At 38.3% G+C, this 27,064-nt stretch overlaps 2 protein-coding genes across 4 annotated transcripts in view; one reads left to right on the top strand and one right to left on the bottom strand.

Annotated features, from left to right (window-relative positions):
* uggt2 (UDP-glucose glycoprotein glucosyltransferase 2) overlaps positions 1 to 14,663 on the top strand; it is a 33,573-nt gene extending 18,910 nt beyond the window's left edge. For 2 of the 3 annotated variants that reach the window (XM_059499892.1, XM_059499894.1), the window contains 14 exons: positions 214 to 403; positions 619 to 777; positions 976 to 1,061; positions 3,009 to 3,093; positions 3,230 to 3,312; positions 4,130 to 4,153; positions 5,066 to 5,164; positions 5,252 to 5,336; positions 7,305 to 7,487; positions 8,441 to 8,601; positions 8,771 to 8,885; positions 8,971 to 9,087; positions 14,192 to 14,351; positions 14,427 to 14,663. In XM_059499892.1, coding sequence (XP_059355875.1) covers positions 214 to 403; positions 619 to 777; positions 976 to 1,061; positions 3,009 to 3,093; positions 3,230 to 3,312; positions 4,130 to 4,153; positions 5,066 to 5,164; positions 5,252 to 5,336; positions 7,305 to 7,487; positions 8,441 to 8,601; positions 8,771 to 8,885; positions 8,971 to 9,087; positions 14,192 to 14,351; positions 14,427 to 14,449 — 1,570 coding nt within the window. In that variant the 3' untranslated portion in view covers positions 14,450 to 14,663. The remainder of the gene's footprint in view (positions 1 to 213; positions 404 to 618; positions 778 to 975; positions 1,062 to 3,008; positions 3,094 to 3,229; positions 3,313 to 4,129; positions 4,154 to 5,065; positions 5,165 to 5,251; positions 5,337 to 7,304; positions 7,488 to 8,440; positions 8,602 to 8,770; positions 8,886 to 8,970; positions 9,088 to 14,191; positions 14,352 to 14,426) is intronic. The other variant, XM_059499893.1, reaches the window with a different exon arrangement.
* Positions 14,664 to 15,327: 664 nt separating this feature from the next.
* Positions 15,328 to 20,817, bottom strand: LOC132095118 (dnaJ homolog subfamily C member 3-like). The gene is made up of 12 exons (XM_059499891.1): positions 20,625 to 20,817; positions 19,940 to 20,050; positions 19,601 to 19,725; positions 19,425 to 19,499; positions 18,784 to 18,936; positions 17,894 to 18,075; positions 17,454 to 17,573; positions 16,706 to 16,811; positions 16,483 to 16,603; positions 16,175 to 16,307; positions 15,920 to 16,068; positions 15,328 to 15,824 (listed from the first exon to the last, which is right to left on the bottom strand). The coding sequence occupies exons 1-12, from the start codon at positions 20,704 to 20,706 to the stop codon at positions 15,664 to 15,666; spliced, it is 1,518 nt and encodes a 505-aa protein (XP_059355874.1). The 5' UTR covers positions 20,707 to 20,817; the 3' UTR covers positions 15,328 to 15,663.
* Between the last annotated feature and the right edge of the window lie 6,247 nt (positions 20,818 to 27,064).

Raw genomic sequence — 27,064 nt, 5'->3', positions numbered from 1 at the left:
TAAAGGTAAAAAGTTAGTTAATAACCAATGATACTTGGTTTATTCCCCAAAAAAGTTGAAGTCATATTTAGAAGTTAGAAGTATAGATTTGAAGTATACTTAAAATATTATTATATTATGTTATGGAATTCCTAGCTATTCACAAATAACAACATACCACCAGTTTAGTTTATAAGATTGATGTTTTACGTATTTCCTTTGTTTTTTTGGCAGCTTTTATCAATATGTTTTGGAACCGGATGTTTCATTCTTTGGCAACAACTCCCTTTCCCCTGGCCCTGTGGCCCGCTTTACTGAAATCCCAGAATCCCCTCTGCTCACTCTTAATATGATCACCCCAGAGAGCTGGATGGTAGAGCCAGTCAGGAGCCCATATGATCTAGATAACATCCACCTACAGGAGGTATGAATTCTAATTCTAAATGCAGTATTTATACATTTACCAATGCTGAGTAGTGCATGTGATTTTAGTTTTTTGTAGTTCAGAATTCATTGTTGCTGCAGTAGTGCTATGAAATGTTTGCATGTGTCTTGATCAGCCAGAATCTCCAAGAAAAAGATGTTTAGTGTCATTATGATGGATTTGGATAAATGAGTCTTCTCCTACTGAATTATCAGGTCAGTGGTGTAGTCAAAGCAGAGTATGAGCTTGAGTATCTGCTGTTGGAGGGCCACTGTTTTGACCTGTCCACAGGTCAGCCTCCCAGAGGACTTCAGTTTACACTGGGCATGAGACAGGAACCTCTCATGCATGACACCATTGTCATGGCCAACCTGGTGAGTTTATTCTCTCTTCTTTGCTTTTGCCTGAATATATGTTGTATTTATTGATCTAGGAATCTTCCTAGCTTGGTAAGAGTTGCATGGTTCCAAATTTAGGTTCCTCTCATCATTAACCAACCTTCATGTAATTTCAAACCTGTATGAATGATGTTCTTCTATGGAACGCAAAAGCTAACCCACCGCATTTCACAGGGCTATTTCCAGTTGAAGGCCAACCCCGGTGCCTGGATCTTGAGGATGCGCGAGGGCCGCTCAGAGGACATCTATCAGATACAAGCGTGAGATTTTTTTTTCTCTTCACAGATTTACTTTTACATACTAATGTTTAGAAGTTTAGTGATCAGTAAGATTTGATTACCAAGGCTGCATTTATTTGAACAAAAATACAGTTCTGTCATTACAACTCTCGGAGGGATTGGCGTGGTAATGTACATAACAATGTTAATGTATTTGGTCTTGGAGCAATAGATCTGCTACGCTGCTGGTGCTGCAGCAGAGCAACTACTGAGACTTGCTACTGCCAGTATATTCACAACATGCTGCTGTGAGCATGTAAGAAATAAAGTTGCTCCACATGTAACGCATACAAATAATCCCCATAGCATACATGACCACCCCGTAGCAGATCTATACAGGTGGAGCTGGGGAAGGTGGAGGGTTTCTGAAGTGCGCTGCGGCTGCTACCACAAGCATTGGCCAAGTTTTTGAATGTTGAGCAGCGAGCTCATAGGCTACCAATACAAGAGAGAACCAATCAGATGTGACGTGATAATGATGTCATTGTCATATTGAGTTAGATCTATCAGACTGTGCCATCTAGAGTTTCATGCCAGAACTTTGTGTTATTGTTCTTAATCTCACTGACCCAAAACGTCTGAAAGTTAGGTTACATTTGGCATATCTTGTTTCCATATTGATTTAAAATCAATTTTATCAGTGCATGCATTCTCTGGGAATCAAACCTGTCATCTTGGGTCAGCTGGCGATAGGTTGTACGATGAATACCAATACCATCCAAAATAAAGAACAAAAAGAGACGGCCACACTCAAGCTAATGGTCCACATCAAAACTCTCTAAATTTTCATTCCTTCTGATTGTGCACGCTTTAGCAGTTCTTTAAAGAAACACTGGTGGTTTCTTTGAGAATTATGTAAGACCGTAAAAATGTATACCCCATTCATGCAGGTTAAAGTTAGAGCGCAGTGTCATTTTTCACACTGTCTGCTACTGCTAGTGTGATTATTCATACAGTCTAAGGTCTGGCACAAAACATAACCAACACAGAGGGTCTGTGAGAGAGAAAAAGAAAGTATCTCTCAGACACACACACTGCTGACTACTAAATGAATGCAAAGGCAGTGTTTTGTCAGTGTGCTATTTACTGATATCCTGTTCTGAGGAAGTAGAGCCTAATAGTGTCCTGAATCACTGGACATTTATTATGCTTTCATGTCATCACAACTTTTTTTGAGACATGAACTACTTGACAAAAAATAATCCAGTATTGAATTGTGAGTCACTGGTGAGGAATCAGAGTAATTACAGTGATTGCAAGGCACAACTATTTGATATTCCTCAAACTATTTACTAGCTGTTCTTCATCTTCTTTGTGGTTTTTCATCCTTGTTTTCCTTTGATCTTCTTCATGTCCCTCTTTTTCTTTTTTGTTGTTTTTCTTCATCATATTCATACTTTTGTCCTTGTTATTTGTCATTTTTGTTTTGTTCATTGTTTTCTTCTCCTCTTTGTTGTTCTTGTTGTTCTTCTGTATATCTTGCAATCGTTATTGTTCTGTTTATCTTCTCTTGGTTGATGTTATTGTTTTTCTGTTCATCTGCTTATTATATCCTTGTTATTGTTCTTTTTTGTTTTTCCTTGTAGTTATTCTGTTAATTGTTTTGTCTTTTGTTGTTTTTCTGTTTGTCTTGTTCTTGTTTTTTCTAGTTAGTTTATTTTACATTGTTTTTCTGTTGTTGTTCTTCCCAGTTCTTCTTCTTCTTCTTCTTCTTCTGCATTGTTTTTTGTTCGTCTTAAGTTTCATGCAATATAATTAATCTCTAAATCAACAGCAAAACTTATAGACACCATTCAAACTTTAGTAGAAAAAGTAAGCCTTGTATATTTAAAGTCACAAGTCTGTAACATGCTTCATTTGCTGAATTGTAAGCACTGATATTTCCTTCAGGAATTTGTGCTCATATAGTGTTGTGTATGTATGTTTTAGGCACGATGGCACGGACTCTCCTGATGATGCTGGTGATGTCATTGTGGTGCTTAACAGCTTCCACAGCAAGATCATCAAAGTTAGAGTAAGTTTGTAATGTTATTATAGTATTCACCATCTATTATGCTAAAAAACATTTACAGACTCCGCCTCCATATAAAACACCAGCTGATGAGATCAATTAAATATTCAAATATTATTAAATATTATTAAAATATTAGGTCCAGAAAAAGCCTGACAAACTCAATGAAGATCTTCTAAGTGAAGGAACAGAATCCAAAGGCTTGTGGGATTCCTTAACCAGGTGAGTCTGATTTTTGTAGCACTAATCACATCTTAGATCATTTCTTAAAAACCTAGAGGGGAACAACAAATAATCACAAAAATATCACAGAAAAATAGACTGCACAATCTTTATGTCCGGGTCTGCATAGAATCTACAAAATGTTAAAGTTGTTACCTTTTTATATATATTATCCCAAAAATTATATATATATATATATATATATATATATATATATATATATATATATATATATATATATATATATATATATATATATATATATATATAATTTTTGGGATAGTTTGATAAGACTCATTCATCAAGTTCAGCAAAAATCTCTATAAATCTCTATAACTAGTGTGAAAAAAGACCTGCAGAGCTATTGTCTCTCTTGTAAATACACACACTACCATTCAAACGTTTGGGGGTTGTATAATTTTTTACATGTTTTTGAAAGAAACCCCTCATGTTAATCAGTTGCATTTATTTGATCAAAATACAGTAAAAACTGTAGTTTTGTGAAATATTATGATACTTGGGAAAACTGTGATATATTTTCAGGATTCTTTGACAAATAAAAGGTTCAAAAGAACAGCATTTATTTGAAATAAAATCATTTCTAACCGTATAAATCTCACTTTTGATCAGTTTAATGCATCATTACTGTATACAAGTATTAATTTATTTTCATATTTTATATGCTTACTGACTCCAGACTTTTGAACTGTAGTGTATATTTTGTATATTAAAAAGCAGAGGGTTTGCATTTTAATTAACAGCTCTGTTTATTGCGTTTTGTGATCTGTCTCCTTTGTTCATTGCTGTCTTTGAGAAGTGTGTGGAGTTCTTTGGAGAAAAGGTAGGGAACTTGGTCTCTACATTTTTCAAAAAAAAAATTCTCTTTTTCTTGTGTCTACTCACTTTTTCTTGTGTCAGTAAGCGATACAGCAGAATTTCAATTAGTTTCCCCTCAGCTTGATTTTTACACATCATTCTCCACATTTTGAAATAGTTTGCCGGGTTGTTACAAAATTCCACCTTGTCTCAGCAGGGTTACATCACCTCCATTCCACATTATTAAACAGACCTCATCTTGCCTTTTTCCTTGGGAAGTATGTAGCTTGGAAACAGGAGACCGAAATGTTCCAAAGGTGTGATGATAGCTATTAAAAAAAACAGGCTAATGTGAATATCTGTGTAGAGGCAGCAGTAGGTGAGATCTTGGCTAGGGTGGTTGTGGAAAGCTACAGGTGGCACTTGGTTTTGTTTTGAGGTAATGCTGAAGGATGAGATCTTCAGAAATCTCTGAACCACCTCAGAACATGAAACGATTATTTCATGTCGACATGAAATAAAATCACTTGCTCTGTCTCAAAACCTATTAGGCTGAACCAACAACTTTAAATGGTCTATAACATCATTTACTTGAAGATTCCTTTGAGTTTTATATTTTGTTACCTTATTTAATACAAAAAAAATCTATTTAAAAAAATGCTGTTCTTTTTAACTATTTAAAAGTGTCCTGAAAAAACGTGTATCACTGTTAACACAAAAATGTTTAGCAGCACAACTGTTTTCAGCTTTGCTAATAAAAAATAAAGTTTCTTGAGCAGCAAATCAGCATATTAGAATGATTTTGAAAGGATTGTGTGACACAGTTATGGCTGCTGAAAATTCAACTTATGTAATCGACAGATTATTGGCAGAGCTATATCCCTGTTGCTGTGGCGAGTTGTTTTAGTTAAGTGTGTGTTTTTTGGGTGTTTTGCAGCTTTGCCGGTGGCCCGAGTGTAGATGGGGATGACAAGAAGAAAGACGTTCTCAACATTTTCTCAGTGGCCTCTGGACATTTATATGAGCGCTTCCTGAGGTAGGACCACCACTCGTGTGAATGTGCCCATGTCAGTGTCCTCTTCAACTCCTCACATATTTCTATTTTCCATTTTTCCCCTTATAGAATAATGATGCTCTCTGTCCTTCAACACACTAAAACCCCTGTCAAGTTCTGGTTCCTCAAAAACTACCTCTCCCCCTCATTTAAGGTAAGATGGCTATCGTCCCAGCATGCTCTAGGTGCTCACTGATGCATTTTGTACACAAACTTAGCAAGAGCTGGCTGAGGTTATTTTTGAGAGTCAGGGTGCACAGGTTTTTTAGTTTATTTATAATGATGGTTTTGACTGACTTTACAAAGTTTATGGCGCAGGGTTTCCCATTCATTCATTAATTTGTGGTGGCCCGCCACAATATCAACGCTGACCGCCACGGATTGATTCAGATTTTAAAAATATTTAATATGGGTACAATTGTATTTTATTGTAGAGCTGCGCGCTGCTTGCTCCCTCCCTCTCACAAACTGACAACGGAGGCACGCACGACTAGCCCCTCCTCTTCGAACACGATCTGAATCAAAACATGAAGCATGCGTTAGTTACAGATTGTATTCCCCCAGCGAAGATTCCAGAATCAATCCGGAGTTGAATGGTTAGTAACTGTTGCTCAACATAACTCTGAGAAGCTAGTCTATGTTAAGCGCTGTCGCGTTTCCATTACAGATTCGCGCAAAACTTTAGTGTTTTTTTTTTTAAATATCGATAAACAACTATTGCGAAATGACGGCGTTTCCATTAACCGATGTTATGCGACTAAAACGTCATTTTTTTTCCTCTCGCGATCAGTCATTCCAAAAATCATGGCAACGGACGTTGGTAGGTTTATATATATCACAGCCACCAGACTAGACATTATATTATTATTATCTCCAGGTTCAGGTTGGTGTGTGTTGGTTTTTGTCCACCTCAATCTCCAGGTTTGTGTGTGTGTCAGAGTCTGTGTGTGTCCACCTCCAGGTCCAGTTTGGTGTGTGTGTGAGCCTGTGTGTGTCTGAGTCTGTCTGTGTGTGTGAGTGTGAGTGTATGTGTGAGTCTTTTTGAATGTTTGAGTGTGTCAGTAAGTTTGTGAGTTTGAGTGTGTGTGTGTGTGTGTGTGTGTGTGTGTGTGTGTGTCCATCTCCAGGTCCAGGTTTGTGTGTGTGAGCAAAATTTGCAACAAGAAGTCTGTGGAGCAGTCATAGCATAGAAAGTGTAGCAATGGCATAGCAATGTAGCAATAGCAATGTCTTTAAAGGGATAGTTCACCCAAAAATGAAAATTCTATCATCGTTTACTCACCCTCAAGTTGTTCCAAACCTGTATGAGTTTCTTTGTTCTGCTGAACACAAAGGAAGATATTTGGGAGAATGTTTGTAACCAAACAGATCTCGGTCCCCATTGACTACCATTGTATATATTTTTTCCTACTATGGAAGTCAGTGAGGACCGAGATCTGTTTGATTCTGTCATTCTTCCAAATATCTTCCTTTGTGTTCAACAGAACAAAGAAACTCATACAGGTTTGGAACAACTTGAGGGTGAGTAAACGATGATAGAATTTTCATTTTTGGGTGAACTATCCCTTTAAGGTATCTGACACTGTGTTGGCAATGGAAATGTGTACTTGTCACTAAAAATATATGATATATTTATGATATATACATATACATACATATATATATATATATATGTATATATGGTATATTTAACTTTTTTGTAAGGCTACACAATTTGGCCTAACATTTTGTTATTATTTGTCAACGTCAAAAATAAAAAACGTTCATAAAATAAAAGTAATATTTTTACAAGAAAAAATAAAAATAAGAAATATTACTACTGCAATATTTACACTGTAGGATTTAAAAATCTAATATTTAAGAAATATAATCCAAAAAATAAAATTGTAATACAAATACATTTATGCCTGCCTTTAATTTTCAAACATTAAACCATGAGCAGAACAGAAGTCATGCGATGCAATGGAGGCTCCAACACTGAAGGTTAAATTAATGCTTTTTCATATTCTTAGCAATGAAAATGAGAGGAGAATGTTCCATGAATGTTTTTACAGATATATTGTGTTGTATTGAGTGTGTGTTGTCCTCTGTAGTTGATCCCTTTCTGCTTGTGTGTGTACAGGACACCATCTCTCACATGGCGAAGGCTTATGGTTTCCAGTATGAGCTGGTCCAGTATAAGTGGCCCCGCTGGCTTCACCAGCAGACAGAAAAGCAACGTATCATCTGGGGTTATAAGATCCTTTTCCTGGATGTGCTTTTTCCCCTGGCTGTGGACAAGATCATCTTTGTAGATGCTGATCAGGTGACTTAGACTTAACGCATGAGAAAAACAGCGGTTCTGAATGAATTAGCAACAAACATGATCTCAATACAGGTTAAATACAGCGAGTGGCATCTCACAAGTAATTACAGCTTATTTGCTTTAAAAAAAAAAAAATCTTATTTCATGTTAAATGCTAAGTTTATTATTTAATCATCCTCCTGTTGTTCTAAGACTTTGATTGCTCTTCATAACAGTGAGGTGTGGTTTTACATGTCAAGCCATTACATTTGAGCTTCTATTCACCATATGTGATGTGTTGATGTTGATCTGTATTTATATGTGAATGAAAGCCTAAATTGAATTTGTTCATGTATAAGACATGATTGTGTCCCTTCGGAACCATTCACAAATAGATTGCTTTTACAGTGTATTTATGAACTTTTTAAATCGTCAAAGTTTTGGGGGAATGGACTTTCGGTTTCATTAAAAACAGCTTCAGTTGTGTTTTCAAGAGGAACTGAAGTCTGAAGGGTTTCAAGCAGCATGAGGGAGAGTAAAAAAAACACAATTTTAATTTCTGGGTGAATCTCAATTCTTGGTGGTCTGAACACAAAATTTTTCATGAAAAAGATAATAAAAGTCATGGCTGATATTACTGCCAATTTTTCCGTACTACATGAAGGACATGCAGAGCTTGTTGAATTGTGGCAAACAGTAATCTGTACAGTGTTTTCTGTTGTATGCTGCACGTTTTAGCAGAATTAGTCATGTGTATATATAAAAAAATAATGTGTTTGTTTTTGCATGTTGATATGCATCCATATCCAACCTGTGAATATGATTTAACAATACGTCTTACAGTTTGCCATTTTTTTATTAATAGCAGCCAAGAGAATTCACAGGCACTTCTCCAAAAATTCATCCTGTTAGCACATTAGCAAATAGTGATGCCTTCTTGTTGCAAAGCATAATGCAGCATACTTTATATGTAGATTGTCAGGGCAGATTTAAAGGAGTTGAGAGAACTGGATCTAGAGGGCGCCCCCTATGGGTACACCCCATTCTGCGACAGCCGCAAAGAGATGGAAGGCTACCGTTTTTGGAAGACTGGCTACTGGGCTTCTCATCTTGCACACAGGAAATACCACATCAGGTCAGACCACAACAAATCACAGACAATAACATGTGTTTAAAAAACACACAATGTGTTAATTTCATCTTTATAGATTATAGATTTGCTGTAACATTTTTATAGAGGAGTCTGTTGTTCTATGATATAGTGATATGTGTAATATTTCATAAATGTTGCCCTTTTTCTCCAGTGCATTATATGTGGTGGACTTAAAAAAATTCCGTAAGATCGCAGCTGGAGACCGCCTCAGAGGGCAGTACCAAGCCTTAAGCCAAGATCCCAACAGTCTGTCTAACCTAGACCAGGTATGTGCTTTACCTCACACATGTTAACCATTAGAGGAGACTTGAATGTAATTTGAATGTTCTCTGTGGGGTTTGATGCTAACAGGACCTTCCCAACAACATGATCCATCAAGTAGCCATCAAGTCCTTACCTCAGGAGTGGCTGTGGTGTGAGACCTGGTGTGATGACAATTCCAAAACTACAGCCAAGACCATAGATCTGGTTAGTATGCATTCAAACCACACTATCTTTCAACTATCATGTTCCTGTGGCTCAGAGGTAGAGCATTGTGTTATCAGCACAAAAGGTTGTGGGTTCAAAAAATTTATAGCCTGAATGCACTGTAAGTCACTTTGGATAAAAGTGTCTTCTAAATGCATAAAAATGTAAAAAATGTACCAAAACACTACAGCGTAGCAGGAATGGGAGACCCATTGGGAAGATGCCAGTAAACGGCATTAGCAAACCTGAACTATTACAGCATTTATTAGTCTTTGTTAATATACATTAATAAAAATATTCATATTGTTAATCGTTTTATATAACTTTTATCTAAAACAATGTAATGGTAAATATTGAATTCAACAATACTGATATATTCTACTAAGATTATTAAATGCAATAGAAGTATTATAGCTGATAATTCATGTTACTGATATAGTTAACTAATGTTACCAAACATAAGACCTTATTGTACAGTGTTACAGATAAACATTAGAGTTTAGATATTTTATATCCACTAGCATAATCACATACAGTATATGATATTTGGCACTGATTATAATTTAAGCAATAGCGATCAATTTGCTTTGTTTCATTTTTAGAAAAAGAGCCCCTTGAAGAAGATATGATATCAGGTTGAAATGCCTGTAGTCTGATCATACCCAGATTTCTTCATTCCCACTATGACTAGCGCACATACAGAGAGCGACAAAAATAGTAGTCTCATTTACACCCTCTTCCTCCCTGCCGGCTGCTCCTGGGAGGTGGAGAGGGAAACGTCTCATTAGAGATGGCAGTGAGGGCTGCAGCTCACAGCACAGGCTGAACTCGGGTCTGACGCAGGTTTAGAAGAGTGCTGACCTCTGCATTCCATCCAGATCTCTCACCTCATTAATGTGTACCAAGTTTAGTTGTAAGAGCCTTACTCCAGTGCTGTGTGGGGTTATTTTTACTCAACACATACTATAGGGAAGAAACTGTCATTTTTTTTATTTATTTTATTCTTTTATGTTCGTGCCAAGTTTTGCTTGCAGTCACCTCATAACATCATTGCTTTACAGTTCAATAAAAATGAATAGTTTTCTCCTTTTATATGGTGCTCATTCATTTTTCTGTTTGAAAACGTTTAATTGCTAATTACTGAAAAAAGTTCAATCCCTATATATATCAATCAGATGATTAGAAAAGCCTTAATGGGAGCTTTAATCTCTTTTGAAAACTCCTTTTTTTTCCCTGCTTTTTTGTAGGTTTTTGTTTAGTGCTACCTGTTGTGTGGTCAGATTTCTCTGTGCTGTATAACATTGCAGTGTAATGTGTTTTTTATATATATATATATATATATATATATATATATATATATATCCATCCATCCATCTTCTACCGCTTATCCGGGCCGGGTCGCGGGGGCAGCAGTCTAAGCAGAGAACCCCAGACTTCCCTCTCCCTAGACACTTCCTCCAGCTCTTCTGGGGGGACACCGAGGCGTTCCCAGGCCAGCCGGGAGACATAGTCTCTCCAGCGTGTCCTAGGTCTCCCCCGGGGTCTCCTCCCAGTGGGATGTGCCCGGAACACCTTCCCGGGAAGGCGTCCAGGAGGCATCCGGAACAGATGCCCGAGCCACCTCAACTGACCCCTCTCGATGTGGAGGAGCAGCGGCTCTACTCTGAGCTCCTCCCGGGTGACTGAGCTTCTCACCCTATCTCTAAGGGATCGCCCAGCCACCCTGCGGAGAAAGCACATTTCGGCCGCCTGTATCCGGGATCTTGTCCTTTCGGTCATGACCCAAAGCTCATGACCATAGGTGAGAGTAGGAACGTAGATTGACCGGTAAATCGAGAGCTTCGCCTTGCGGCTCAGCTCTTTCTTCACCACGACAGACCGGTACATCGACCGCATTACTGCAGAAGCTGCACCGATCCGTCTGTCAATCTCCCGTTCCATCCTTCCCTCACTCGTGAACAAGACCCCAAGATACTTAAACTCCTCCACTTGAGGCAGGAACTCTCCACCAACCTGAAGTGGGCAAGCCACCCTTTTCCGACTGAGGACCATGGCCTCGGATTTGGAGGTGCTGATTCTCATCCCAGCCGCTTCACACTCGGCTGCAAACCGTCCCAGTGCATGCTGAAGGTCCTGGCCTGATGAGGCCAACACGACAACATCATCCGCAAAGAGCAGAGACGAAATCGTGTTGTCACCAAACCTGACCCCCTCCGGCCCCTGGCTGCGCCTAGAAATTCTGTCCATAAAAATCATGAACAGAACCGGCGACAAAGGGCAGCCCTGCCGGAGTCCAACACGCACCGGGAACAAGTCTGACTTACAGCTGGCCATACGAACCAAGCTCCTGCTCCGTTCGTACAGGGACCGGATAGCCCTTAGCAAAGGGCCCCGGACCCCATACTCCCGGAGAACCCTCCACAGGCCGCCGCGAGGGACACAGTCGAATGCCTTCTCCAAATCCACAAAGCACATGTGGACTGGTTGGGCATACTCCCATGAACCCTCCAGCACCCTGTAGAGGGTATAGAGCTGGTCCAGTGTTCCACGGCCTGGACGAAAACCACACTGTTCCTCCTGAATCCGAGGTTCTACTATCGGCCGGATTCTCCTCTCCAGTACCCTGGCATAGACTTTCCCAGGGAGGCTGAGAAGTGTGATCCCCCTGTAGTTGGAACACACCCTCCGGTCCCCCTTCTTAAAAAGAGGGACCACCACCCCGGTCTGCCATCCCAGAGGCACCGTCCCCGACTGCCACGCGATGCTGCAGAGGCGTGTCAGCCAAGACAGCCCCACAACATCCAGAGACTTGAGGTACTCAGGGCGGATCTCATCCACCCCCGGTGCCTTGCCACCGAGAAGTTTCTTGACTACCTCGGTGACTTCAGCTTGGGTTATGGACGAGTCCACATCTGAGCCCTCAGCCTCTGCTTCCTCAATGGAAGACGTGACAGCGGGATTGAGGAGATCCTCGAAGTATTCCTTCCACCGTCCAACGACATCCCCAGTTGAGGTCAACAGCTCCCCACCTCTACTGTAAACAGCGTTGGTAGGGCACTGCTTCCCTCTCCTGAGGCGCCGGACGGTTTGCCAGAATCTCTTCGAGGCTGACCGATAGTCCTTCTCCATGGCCTCACCGAACTCCTCCCAGGCCCGAGTTTTTGCCTCCACAACCACCCGGGCTGTAGTCCGCTTGGCCTGCCGGTACCTGTCAGCTGCCTCTGGAGTCCCACAAGCCAACCAGGCCCGATAGGACTCCTTCTTCAGCTTGACGGCATCCCTTACTTCCGGTGTCCACCACCGGGTTCGGGGATTGCCGCCTCGACAGGCACCGGAAACCTTACGGCCACAGCTCCGAGCGGCCGCTTCGACAATGGAGGTGGAGAACATGGTCCACTCGGACTCAATATCTCCAGCCTCCCTCGGGATCCGGTCGAAGCTCTGCCGGAGGTGGGAGTTGAAAATCTCTCTGACAGGAGACCCTCACAGTACGTTTGGGTCTGCCGAGTCTGTCCAGCTTCCTCCCCCGCCATCGGATCCAACTCACCACCAGGTGGTGATCGGTTGACAGCTCCGCCCCTCTCTTCACCCGAGTGTCCAAGACATACGGCCGGAGGTCGGATGAAACGACCACAAAGTCGATCATCGACCTACGGCCTAGGGTGTCCTGGTGCCACGTGTACTGATGGACACCCTTATGCTTGAACATGGTGTTCGTTATGGACAAGCTGTAACTAGCACAGAAGTCCAATAACTGAACACCGCTCGGGTTCAGATCAGGGGGGCCGTTCCTCCCAATCACGCCCCTCCAGGTGTCACTGTCGTTGCCCACGTGGGCGTTGAAGTCCCCCAGTAAAACGACGGAGTCCCCAGTCGAAGCACTTTCCAGCACCCCTCCCAGAGACTCCAAGAAGGCTGGGTACTCTGCATTGCCGTTCGGCCCGTAGGCACAAACAAAGTCGAGGACTGGTTCGGGCTGAGCCCGGCCGGACCCCGTGGGGGGAGGCCCGGCCACCAGGCGCTCGCATACGAGCCCCAACCCCGGGCCTGGCTCCAGGGTGGGGCCCCGGCTGCACCATACCGGGCGACGTCACGGTCCTTTGATTTATTCTTCTCATAAGGGGTTTTGAACCGCTCTTAGTCTGACCCGTCGCCTAGGACCTGTTTGCCTTGGGAGACCCTACCAGGGGCATATAGCCCCGGACAACATAGCTCCTAGGGTCATTCGGGTACTCAAACCCCTCCACCACGTTAAGGTGGCAGTTCAAGGAGGGGATATATATATATATATATATACAAGTTTTAAAATGTGTACAGCACATTGGTCAACCAACTGTTGTTTTTAATGGTGCTTTACAAATATATTGCCTTACCTTTAATGCAGTAATTTTAATTGCATAAAGATTCAGTTCTTGAATGTAGTCCTACAGCTGATCTAGTGTATTTAGCCTTTCTTTGTCATTAACACAGTGGCTGCTACTTTTCTGTGCACCATCATGAACACATCTTTATATAAATGAGATTATTTGGGTCTTGAACTTTAAGCCTAATGTTTCTTACAATATGATGTTTTGTGTGAATATCAATTTATTCTTAATCTACACTGCCGTTTAAAAATTTGAGGTTGGTAAGACTTTTTGTTTGTAAATGTTAATTGCAGGAAAAACAGTAATATTGAAATATTATTAAAATTAAAAAAAAACGTTTCGATTTTAATCTTTAAAAAGGTTTATTTTGATGCTTAAGAACCATTACGTATCAATGTAAAAACAGTGAAATTACTGGGTTTCAACCGGTGTGTCCAAACTAGTTGTGGTATGTTTTTTGTTTTGCTGTCTATTCTCCGATATGATGTAACTTTTCTGAACTTTCTGTACCACAATCTGGCACAATCAAAATTTTGTTATGTTGTAAAAACATGTTTTGTGACTTAGAAGTCATGGAATTATTGATATCAAGCTCTATTATAGATGAACAGCATTGACAGTTTTCACTTTGAGTGCTCAAGAAATTAAATAAGGCCACCCTAAGCACAGATGGAAAAGGTTGAAGGAAGTGTTTTGCTACCACAATTGACTGTTTTCTTTGTGTTGATTTATTGTAGTGCAATAACCCAAAGACCAAAGAGCCCAAGTTAAGTGCAGCAGTGAGGATTGTTCCAGAGTGGTCCAAGTACGACAATGAGATAAAGCAGTTTCTCAAACAGGTGAAGGAGCAGGAGGAGGAAATTACTGAGGATAGATCATCATCACCACAGACCACAGGTAAGACTTAGTCATCACGAAAATGACTTTTATTCTAGTAAGCCCAGTTCATAAACATCATCTGTATTTTAACAGGCACTCGGCGTGATGAACTTTAGCACTCGAGTGCTCATGTTTGCACCTATCTTCCTGTGAAACACTGAGGAAATACACACAAGGAAACATTTTAAAAGACTTCATGACATATTTTATGTATATGATTTTGAATGAAGGTTTAGTTTGAATGCTCTTGGACTTCAAGATGTAAACTGTATAAATGACTTTTTATAAATAATTTCTGACAAAAAGATTAAAACAATTGCAGTGTTATCTCTGATATTTCTGGCCAGTTTATGAAATTGCAGTGGAGCTGGTGTATATTCATAAGGGACAAATGTCAATATTGTGTACATTCCTTTATACTGTTTCACAGTTCATTCCACATGGCCTTTTTTGTAACATAGTTTCAGTAAACATTCTGTCATCTGTCAGTGTTTGCAAGTGAAAGGTATCTGTGGTTGCAAATTGTTGATTTAAAACAAATGTCTCACTAATAAATTCACTTTTAGATTGCATTGAAAGTCTGAACACTACCAAGTAGAGCCCTCTAAGATATTACAGTATATTTCCAGAATAAACCATACAATTGTCAACTATTGTGGGGGGGGAATCAAATTCCCAAATTCATTGCTGTCAAAGTCAGCTCTGCAGATCCATTCTCGAATGTACAGGACGGATCCTGTATATTCCCGGTTTTATTTCTATTTCATCATTGACTCTGTACACATTTGTTTCTATGCCTTGATGTTCAAAGATGTGGACTTTCTCAGGAATAAAGTGATATTTTTATTCTGAAAGGGAATACAAGTCTTATGATACTCTGAGTGATTTAAATTCATTCATTTTAACATTAAAAGCATTTGATTGCACAAATGTGTTTAATCTAAATGCTGCCATGGTCTTCAGTCATAGTAAAAACAGACCAAAAAAAGTCATGTTAATTTAAATAAGGATTCAAATCTCTTTATTTCCTTTATTTACAGCATAGTTTGAATCATAGAAAAATAGCATTGTTTTCTATGTACATATTATTCTTGGGAATGAATAGGTTGGCGCTCACAGACTTTGCTTGTCTATTAACCTTGCGCTCTGGATTGTAAGATCCCTGAAAGTGCAGGAGCTGCTCCGAAGAATGACGGTTAGGAAATGGGATCACTTGTGTTTGAAGGCGCTTGTCATGTCCGAGCCGTGCCCGTGGGTGGGGTCAGAAGGTGCCAGCTCCTACAGGCGGACTCCAGCACATATCCAGACCCTAGGTCTATTCAGCCGAGCCTTAGTTGAAATTGAACTTGAAATTAAAAGGTCCAGAACCGAAAGGATTGAATCCCTGGAAGTTGTCCCAGCCACCGCGGAAGTGGTGGTGGTGATGCCCCCCTCCCTGCTGACTCTCTGGATCCATGGGGTCCTCGCCCTGATCAAACTTACTCCTCATCTCTGCAGAGATACAGAAGAACTGGACTAAGTTACCACAGAACATGAACTGAGCAACAACAGGGTGAAGAAGAAACAAATGTGGCACTAAAGTATACCTGGATCGGTGAGAACTTCTTTGGCTTGAGCAATGTCTATGAACTTCTTCTCTGCCTTTTTCTTTTCTTCTGCATCCTGGAAATTGTCTGGATGCCACTGCTGCGCCAGCTTTCTGTATGCCTTCAGGATCTCTTTCTTTTGGGCAGTTCTGCGTGCACAGCAGTTTAAGAAGAGTGTTTACTTACTTTAATAGAAGTATTAGGCCTCTGCATTGATTTACAGATGACACTGATTTGCTGTGTGTATTATCTAACCTCTTTACACCCAGGATCTTGTAGTAATCTCTCTTCTGGGATTGTTTGAGGAGCCGCTGTGCTCTTTCCAGACCCTCCTTGATCTGTCGGTCATTCTCACTATGTTCTTTAGCACTCTCAAAGTCCTTAATGGCTGCAAAAAGAACACAATTCGGTCACTTCACCTCATCATTTTAAGAGCAATCTTGAGGAAACTCTATTAAAAGTAGCCAATTTCCTATGTATAAAACTTCATCACTCAGTTATTAAAAAAATATAAAAACTGTTACAATGGATCAAAAAACGCATATATCCAGATCCAGATCTACCTTCTTCATATTGGTCGTCCTGGAGGTAGGCCTCTGCTCGGTCTTTTAAAGCATTCACATTCTGAGGGTCTGCTTTCAGAACTTCACTGCACACGGAGATGGCTTTGGGAGTTTGTTGGTCCTGAGGAATAAGATAAAAACAATCACTCACATCAGTTACGTGCAGATGCAGTGTATGCTTTGGTAGATAGCGACACCTTGTGGTCAAGGAGCTCAGTCTCACCTTTGACAAACAGTGGCACATGCGTTCTTTGGCGTTAAGAATGAACTGAGGAACATTTGGTTCAGTCTTCATGACAGACTCATATTTACTAACCGCATCGCTGTACCTGGGGATTTAGAAAAACAACCATTTAGTTTCTTTAGATTGGCAATGAGTGTACATTCACTTTAATGGGTCTCAATAAAACTGATAAGTGGCAGTAAAGAATATTCTATTTCAAATGAAAATGGTTCACACTTTATTTATTGAAGAATCCTGGAAAAGAATCTTAAAGTGCAAATTCTGAAGAATTATGACAATAAAGACTGAAATGGCTGCTGTAAATTCAACTTCATCATCACAGGAATAAATGACACTTTAAAATATTAAAATAGAATAGTTATTTTAAAAATATTTAATAATATTACTGTTTTTACTGTATTTTTAATTAAATAAATAAATGAAGCCTTGTTGGACATAAAAGACCTCAAACTTTTGAATGATAGTGGGGTTTTAAGTTAATTCTATTCAAATCAATGAATTATATTATATTATATATTTAGGGTATCCTGGAATCCCTGTGAGCCTGTATAGGACAAGTTTGAAAAATGAATGGATGTTATATTATATGGAAATATAAAACGATAACAAAAAAAATAACATTACTAAAAATAACTGTTAAAAATAAGAAAAATGATCTATAAATCACGATATTATTATTAGAATTTTTGTTATATTCTTTACAAAATATAGCAACTTTGGGACATACATTTGCTGCTGGATCAGTTCCTCAGCAGCTTGTATCTGTTTGTTGAGCTTCTTAACTTGCTTGTAGTGGCTGAAGCACTGCTTATGATCCGGGTCCAGTTTCAGACACTCCCTCACCTCGCTGCAAAAAAAATTAAATAATAAAAACACACACACACACGCACTATTAGGCATGGTTCCAGCTGCTAAACATTTATTACAAATTCTAAACAACCAGACTGAAAACTGGATGCCACTCATTTTGGACATGCAGCATAGTGAGGCACTTACTTGTACATTTATCTTAGCTTATATTTCATTTCATTTCAAATACGTTTATTAAAACATAATAGGCAATATAAGTTAAGGTCTATATTGTGCAATACACTGGTAGGCTTAGAATGCTTTTGTAGTATAGATGAACTCCAAACTCCCAGACCTTAAGCATTAATGTTATCTTACTTGAGGGACATCTCATGGTCTCCCAGATTGTAATAGATGGTGCTGAGCTTGTAGAAAGCCTGAGTGTTGTCACTTTTTAGTTTTGAAGCAGCTTTGAGGTCACTGATGGCTTTGCCCATTTCACCCAACTGAATGAAACACTCTGCCCTCATTTCTCTGGAGTCCGCATCCCAAACACACGTCTGAAAAGATGACAAGCAAAGACTTGACAGTGATATTTATAATAATGCCTTGCTATTGGCAGTTAATATGATATTTGTTTTGTTTATAGTTCCTACAAAGCAAACGATGACATTACTGAACAAAAAGTGCCCTTATTGAGCAGCAGTAATCCCTTTGTGCACCAGGACAAAACCACCGGGATCACCTACAGTAAACAGGAAACTCTCGAAGGTCAACTGAAATCTTTGAGTTACTAAAGCAGGGTCATTAATTAATGTCAATCTCATTTTAGTATCACTGCTATACTATTATAGATTTCTTAATATTTCTAATTAGATTCTATTTTATGTGTTCTATTTTTTTATTGTTATTTACAAAATATAGCAGCTTTGGAACATACTTCTTTGGATCAGTTTTTCAGCGGTCTAAGCTTGTTACTTTAATAGTCACTGGTGTACTATAAAAGCTTCTGTTGATATTTCAAATAAGATTTTATTTTTTTATATTCTGTTTAAACATTTTAAAATGAAGGTTTAGAAATTTTTCTTTTTTTTTAAATATGCATATATAGTTTTTCTTTCTTTGTATTTATTTGTTTAAATTGGTTTAGGTTTAGTTATTTACATTTTATGCAAGTTTAAGTTTTTCTAAAAACAAAAATACATTGTTTTCTTGGCTATAGCTCTAGGTTTAGTTCATGATAATAACCCTGCTCCAGGTTAACTCACATCAATGATAATGTCGAGATGCGGTACAGCAGAGCTGTAGTCTCTGCGGTTGAAATCGCTCTGTGCCTGGCCCACCAGTCTCTGAATTTCATCAGATTTCTTCAGCTGGCTCTGTGCCTCCTGCTCTTCCCTGCTGCTTGGGTTTGATTTGAGCTAAAAGGCAAAAAAATAAAAAATTATCACACTTAAGAAAATGAACAGATAGCAAGTGTCAGAACAGCAGAACATTTCAATTGTGCAGGTTAAACGAAGCCTTTGGAGTAATGACAAGAAATATTCCCCGCTGACTCACTCAACTAAGAATACTCTGGAGAAGGATGAGGGCACTTCAGGGAGACTTAATGAAATATTGTTTCCTCATAGGTATTACAATAGAAATGTTAATGTGAGATAGGATGTATTTTCATTTTCTCCAGAAGATCAACTTGAGGCCAATACCAACTGCCTATATTTTAGTATTTAGTTCAACCGATACTAACCTTGTCTGAAATATTTATTTTTAAAGAACCACTTTTACTGCAGTTTTAATATTGAACCATATGCTACAGAAAAATTAAAGAAATCAATTTACATTTGGGTGTAAATAATAATCAACCAGTGTCCAACTGGTGCATCCCTAATGCTAATCAAATGCCACGCACCACTTTTTTGAAATCACTTTCGGCTTCATCAAGTTTGCCGTGTTTCAGCAGTAGGTTTCCTCTCTGAAGCCTCGCCTGTGGATTAAGAAGAAACACTGGTTACACAGGTTTTGGTAAGTCATATAAAGAAAAATGTAGTACATATTTTAGAGTGTGAAATGATTCTGAGAACCCACCGATGTGAAGTCCGGTTTAAGTTCGATGACTTTGCTCAGGTCTGGTAATGCAGATTTTGACTTTCCCATGGCAAGGTACACAGTTGCTCTCCTATAGTACACCATGTAATTTTTGGGGTCACCATCTAATAATTAAAAAAGAATAATATTTTAAATTAATTAATTTAAAAAAAAGTGTGTGGTGCATGTGTGTGTGTATATTTATATATACACATACACACATTATTTTTATGATTAAAACTAGACCCGTTGCTTAAATAGAAAACTTTACTGTGTGGGAAAAGAATGCATTACACACAAGATTATTTAAGTTCTCAAGTAAACAGGTCCAGTACTCACCAACGGCAGCGTGGAAGTGAGAGAGAGCATCTGCCAGCTGTCCTGCAGCCAGAAGCTTCTTCCCCATCTCCAGATGATTCTCAACACCACCATCCTTCCCACCTTTAACTCCTGCAGTACACGTGAAAGGCAAATACGTTTTAATCTAGATGAACCACATAGCACAATAAGGTATACATGCAATATCTGAACCATGTGTTCAGTAGTAGAAGTAAAGCACATTAGTGTACAGTTAGTATGGCAATAGTACGCTTCAAACGTGTTCACTAGCGTCGAGCAGAGTACAACAGAGTCAGGAAGATTAGATTAGTAAACATTTAAGTGAAGTCAAACTGACATACATTGCTTCAACGGAATCACAGGATTCCTTTAGAGCAGCAAAATAGAAAAAAAAACAATGCAGTAGACAACATAACCACACAAAATCTAAATTAAAAACCCCATCATTAAGGTTTAAGCAATGCTTGACAGGTAACTGGATCCTCATCAGCGTGTTTCTGGACTCCATCTGTAGTTCATGAGTAACGTGTAGACATCTAAACAACTGTGATTTTTCATCTCTTATTGACTGTTCTTTGAGTTAATTTATAAAAACAAAGTAACTTTCTCTAAATAACTGCCATGAAGATGAACAAATACAAAACTGGTTAAAATCTTTTCCTAAACAATAGAACTGACCACTTACCTTCGTATCGAAGATCGATTAAAACTAGTAAAAAGGGAACGTAGTTTAATAGTTTGTGCGCCACTGAGCTTATGGCAACCATATTTACTTTTTCTCTCCTCCGTCAAATCACTGAATTAACATACAAAGATCCTTTAGACGCGCTGGACATTCGCATAGCTGTCAGGCCAACGGACATCATGCCCACTGGTCGTGGGGCACGCTGATTGGCTGATATTTCTCTAAACCCCGCCCATCGCGCCCGGTTAAACGGAGGCAAGCCACGGCATCATTATTTTGGTTCTGTTTGCGCTTGCGCGGCAGTAAGCGAGCGTGCACGCTGGTGTAGACATGTGACTTCAATATGAAATTTACATTAATGATGTAGAACTGTATATTTCGCCTTCGTCAGATATTTTTTTCTGACGTCTGTGACTGGCTACATTTACGAACGTCTTCTCAGCTTGATTCTTCAGATAAACTGTGGAAGAAAAGGGCATAATTCTAGGCTACTGTGATATATAAACGTCTTATTTCAAACTAAATTTATCTTCTACATAACTTCTACCGTTCAGCCAGCTGTATCAGTGCTTCCAAGCCTGTGATGTTCTATGTGTCATGTAAAGAAGAATCGGGAAGAATCTTTGTTGATGTAGTTTTCTCTAGAGAAATCAAATGCAAAGAGGCAAGCACACTAATCAGCAATTTTAAATCAGCATTTATCCAAAGCGACTTACAGTGCATTCAGGATAACTTTTTTTTAACCTAACGTGTTCCTTGGGAATCGAACCCACAACCTTGCACTTTCATCATGCCATTAATTGACTGAAAAACCACTTTCCCTTTTATGTGACGTGATTCAAGCTATAAAAGGATGATAACCATGAACTTTTCACAGACACCATCATCTTGTGATCAGGGAATTCCTGGTAATATTTTTGATATTTGTTGCACTCTGAAATCACTGCCATTGTTTGTGGACCTTTTCAGAGCTTTTCAAAACATAAATAGTTTGACCATCTTTATGGAGCTTACCACAAAAGCATTTCAAGTTTAATTATTTAGAGTCTTGTAATTGAAATAAACAACTCTCTAAAGTGATGTTTTGCTAGTTTATTTATTTCGATCTTCATCTTCAATGGTTTAAGTGGATCTACAGTCTGATTCCAGGCTAGATCATGTCCAGCTCATATGTGAATTTTCACTTGAATTAACAAGGATTGTATTAAACAACTGTGTGATATTATCAGACACCATCAGTCAGAAATTACTGAAACAGAAACAGCATGATTTTTTGTTTCTTTTCATAGTAAAATGTATTATTATTATTACAGTGCCACGTTTCGATACTTTGTGTGAGCATGACACAATTCAACATCACCGGCACGGTTTACTCTAGAGCGGAGCATGTAGAATCTGTGTTTTTCTGGATTTTATATATCATTGAGATTCCAGTTGTCCTCTTGACCCTGTTTGCATTGTGTTTTCTCATCTAATCTAATAGAGCTCATTCAGTTTATGTGATACATTTGATTCTTTCTGTGACAGATAATTCTTATGTTGATATCAACAACCTAATGGGAATCTAGTAAATCAAATCATATGTGAGCCAGGACCACAAAACCATTCTGAAGTGTAATTTTTTTTTGAATTGAGATTTATACATCATCTGAAAGCTGAATAAATAAGTTTTCCATTGATGTATGGTTTATTGGGATAGGACCATATTTAAATATATTTTTATATTTCTTACAATTCATGGCCTGTCCTAATGTATAGCGTATTTTACCCCCATCCAATAATCCTCTTGTGTTTTGTTGGTACCTGGAAGGGCCTCTCTCACTCAACATCGCTCACTTCTCATGAATGCAAATTAATTTTGGGCAGTCTTTCTCTGGTGCTGCTGAATTACACCTTTCTCATTCTCCCCAATGCAATTAAAGTTTTTATTTAAGTCTTTGGATTTTCTGTAAGCCAAATAATTTCCAACTTTTTTTACTGTCTCTGGTATCTAAAACCATTTGTTGACTGTTTATTGTTCATGAGAAGTGATGTTGATGATATACTGGCATTTCTTTTCTGCTGTATTGGCTCTAACAGATGTCAGATTAAAGCACAACACACAACCAGTACCAGCACCCATCATCATAATTTGCAATAACTAACAAGTAAAGCCATTTTTATTTATATACAGTAGTACTTTATTAGAAGTTTCAGTATTAATACTGTAGTATACCAAATCAGCAGTAAAAGTGTTATTATTCAGCTCAGTTTATTTCACTGTTAAATTCATATGTTCAGTGTCAATGTTGCAAAGTTTGTAAGCTATAAAACTTCAACTTAGCATCTCTGCAGAAGACAATGGTGCTATTTTTAGCTCAAGTCAATTCAGTTCAGTGAAAGTTCAAAGTTAATCAGTTATGAAACAAACAGGTGTGCAAAGTGTTTTCTGATAACCTTACAACATCAAAATGTTTCCTTTAAGACTTATCAATAAATACTCTTTCTGAAAATTGTGTGAAAATGTGAAGAGGAGGCAGATAAGTATGCTTTCAGGGATGTCCTGCATAAATAAAGAGCTCAGTGAATTAAATAAAATGTAACAGGAATGACTGTCTCAAGCGTTATACCGGACAAATAAATAGGGCATCTCTAATTTCACATATAAATGTGGATAATGTACAAAATAGACAATGCACAAAAAAAGCAAAAACACAAAAATAATATAGACAGATATGATGTACAGGTATGATATGAGCAAATCTGAAATGTAAACAAGTATGCTGTTAAATAGGTAATGTATATAGTGTTGTGTGTTCCAAGATAATTGTTAAGTGTTCATGAGATGGACTGCTCCTGTGTCTGGCCGTTCTGGTGCTCAGAGCTCTGTAGCGTCGACCAGATGGTAACAGTTCAAAGAGAGAGTGTGCTGGGTGTGAGGGGTCCAGAGTTCTATTCCAACAGATGTTCTATCTTAAGTTATTTACTTTGTATAAAATAAATAAATAATAATGTTCAGCATTGAGGTTCTGGAACTTTTAACCACCGTAGCTTACTGTTTAGCCTACTGTACAAAAAATTAAGTGTCTACAATATATTTAGTAGTAGCTTATCAGTGGTAACTGTCAGTTAATGTACATAATGTGAATACTGATAAAAAAAAAAAAAATTTAAAGCCTGAATGCAATGTGAGTCGCTTTGGATAAAAGCATCTGCTAAATTCATAAGTGTAAATATAATATGGCAGAAATGTTCAGAAAAAAAACAATTAAAGATGTAATAAAAAAAACGATGAACACTATCAACAGCAATTATTATACAGTATGTTGCAATCAAACTTATAGCAATTTTTGTTAGTTCTGTATGTTGTTTCAGGGTTGGCATCATCTGAGGTCCTCTGAGGGGGTGACATCCTCTCTTCTCAGGTGTTCTGGATCCAGACTGAAGCTAGTGTAAATCCTACCAGTTAATTGGGTTTATCTCCTCACATTCATTCCCCTGTGCTTTCCTGTCAGTCACAAAGCAATACGTTTACAATGCTCTGTGAAGAAACATCAAATGCCTAGAAAATGCAAGCTGGTGCAGCAGTAGAGTGGGGGCTTGTTAATGTCTGTGGATTGAATGGGTTTTACTGGCACACTAATTGGGGTGGGTTTGAAAAGAAACTCCATTATGGGTTCACTCACTTCACTCTCTCACTGCTCAACTCTCAACTTCTTCCATGGGGCTGGGATCCACATGGAGACCTCCGCAAACTTACGAGGACACATAATGACTTAAAATCTTTTATTTTCTTTTCTTTTCTTTTCATATGGAATCTTTATGTAAAAAAGAAACTGATATTTAAACAATTATTCCATTATTATTATTATCCCAAAACAATTATTTACACTGTTGATTAACAACAAACTTAATAACAATATTAGAAATACTATACATAAAAATATCCATTGATGATGTGTCGAATGAACATGGACTAATGAGATTGGAAATGTGCAGCCACAATGTAATCAATTAATTGCATGCTTTTAAGACTTTTTAACAGGCTTTCAGTTTGTTAATGGGGAAAATGGATTATTATTGCAGAGACCAAATCAATTTATACACCGACAGTTGAGTAAAAACACTATGTGGTTTTTGCTCAGCACCCAGGGAAAATATTGGAGCTTCTCGGAAGGACATTTAAACTTACTGTAAATGTCATACTCTTCAGAACATCGTCATCAGCTGATGAGCAACATCTTCAGTGCTGTGTGGATCTACAGTCGGATTGTAGGTAAGAGAAAGTCTTCTCATATGTTTGAAAATGCCATGTCTATATTGTTTACAGTTACCTGTTACAGAATGTTGAGTTACAACGTCTACAAACACTGCATGCCTTTTTTGTGGATGTGGAAGGGAAAAACCTGTTTTCAATGTCATTTCTCATTTAGTCTCATCATGACAGTTTAGTTAATACAATACATTTGTTGTTTTTTTCTGATCTGGTAAAGAATAGCCTATTATTATATGTTCACCTATCCAAAAAAGTAAATCCCAATTTTATTCTTTCTACCCATTTTTATACCCATAGTCACAAGTTTCAGTTTTATTTTAGCAATTCCTAACTTGACAATAAACATCTATATAAAATGTTTTTGAGGAAGTAAACTCTCCAGATCTGCCTATTCAGTTCAAGTTGGAGTTTGAGATGGAATTTAAATGAAATAATTTTTCAGCTAAAGCTTTCAGAAGGCAAGGTAACAATAAATCAACAAAATACTAATTTCATATCTTCCCTCTAAATGGGTGGAGTTTGTTATCATAAGCTTATGACAAATTGTGTTTCGGGGGGGGTTGGCGTCTGATAAACTAGCTAGTCAGTTTTGCCAACTGTTAATGCTATTTTTTTTTTTTTTCTAGAAATCTTTACACAGTAAATTAATCTCAGGTTTGTTGTTATTTCAGTGCTAATTTCCAAGACTTTCTGAGACCATGATGCAACTCAACAACAGCTCTAATGGGTCCAACGAGTCACATAACATGAACAATACTTATAAAATAGAAAATGGGGAAGCAGTGTTTATCTGGATTGTGAGCCTCTTTGAGATTCCGGTCATCTGCTTGACCCTGTTTGCATTGTGTTTTCTCATCAAGTCTCATCATGCTGCTTCGGTTTATGTGATACATTTGATTCTTTCTGATCTCTTGCAGATTGGTTTTATAATTGTATTAACAACCGACTTAGCGAGGGCTACATTGTGGAGTCCATATAAGTATTGTTTGATTGTTGGCTTGTTTTTCATGGCATTAATTGCTATTGAAAGATACATTTTAGTTTCCCATCCTCACTGGTACAGATCTCACAATTCAGTAAAAATGTCCTGTTTTATATCTTTTATCATCTGGTTAATGCCTTTGACCTTCATAAAAATTCAAGCTCCAGGGATGTTTAGCATGTTATCCCAAAGTCTGGCATCTTTTATTCCTTACTCAGTAATCCTCCTGTGTTTTGTTGGTACTTGGAGGGGTCTCTCTCATGCAATATCACTTACTTCTCATAAGCGGAAATTAATTTTGGGTAGTCTGTCTCTTGTGCTGGTTAATTACACATTACTTATCCTTCCCCTCTCAATTACAAGTTTGTGTTTAGAGTCTTTGGAGCCTATACCTCCTACTTCTGAGAATGTTTATATTTTTTGTCACTGTCTCTTGTATCTTAACCCACTCGCTGACTGTTTATTGTACTTGTTCATGAGGAGAGATGCTGACAACATAATGAAGTCTCTTTTCTGCTGTTGCAGTTCACCTCAATCCATAACAGGCGGAACTAACTCTTATGCAATGACATCATAATGTTCAGTATCATAAAAGTGTCTTTATATTTTTCATTTGAAATGGTTATTATTTATTTTCAAAAAAGAAATGTACACTCTATGTCTGATTTTCATGTGTATTTGCATGCTTATACAGTAATGGCCAAAAGTTTTGGCAGTGACATAAATGTATTGTTTTGCATAGTTTGTTGCTTAAGCTGTTGTGGTGTTCATTCACACTGTTTCTAGATTATTGTGTAGAATTATCTGATGCATTTTAAACACACACATGCACAAAATACACTTTTTTAATCCTGATACAAAATGACCAGCTAAGATTAACTGACTAATCATATCAGCAGCACATGTGGAAGTGTGAATGAGTACTAGTCAGGTGAAATCATTATCATAATAAGTAGATTGTAAGAGCAGACTGATTGCTATAAAAGGAGGGAAGAAGCGTTTCCAATCATTGTGTTCTTGTTAGCAATGGTTACCTCCATAGAAACATGCAGCCATCATCGCTTTGCATCAGTTTGGCCTCACATGCAAGGAAACTGCTACAAAGAATATTGAACCTGAAAGAACCATTTACTGGATCAAGAGCTTCGGGGAGAGAGGTTCAACTGCAGTGAAGAAGTCTTCAGGATGTCCCAGAGTGTCCAG

This window comes from Carassius carassius, chromosome 19 (assembly GCF_963082965.1).
Source record: "Carassius carassius chromosome 19, fCarCar2.1, whole genome shotgun sequence".
In the NCBI taxonomy this organism is placed as follows: Eukaryota; Metazoa; Chordata; class Actinopteri; order Cypriniformes; family Cyprinidae; genus Carassius; species Carassius carassius.
This window is presented reverse-complemented; position numbering and strand designations above follow the sequence as displayed.

What these genes read in the sequence shown, in the direction of transcription:
- LOC132095118 (XM_059499891.1), bottom strand. Translation starts at nt 20,706, where the DNA reads ATGGTTGCCATAAGCTCAGTGGCGCACAAACTATTAAACTACGTTCCC. An exon ending in AATCGATCTTCGATACGAAG is followed by an intron (nt 20,051 to 20,624) that starts GTAAGTGGTCAG and finishes CGTGTACTGCAG; the next exon opens with GAGTTAAAGGTGGGAAGGAT. An exon ending in AAAGTGATTTCAAAAAAGTG is followed by an intron (nt 18,937 to 19,424) that starts GTGCGTGGCATT and finishes TTTGCCTTTTAG; the next exon opens with CTCAAATCAAACCCAAGCAG.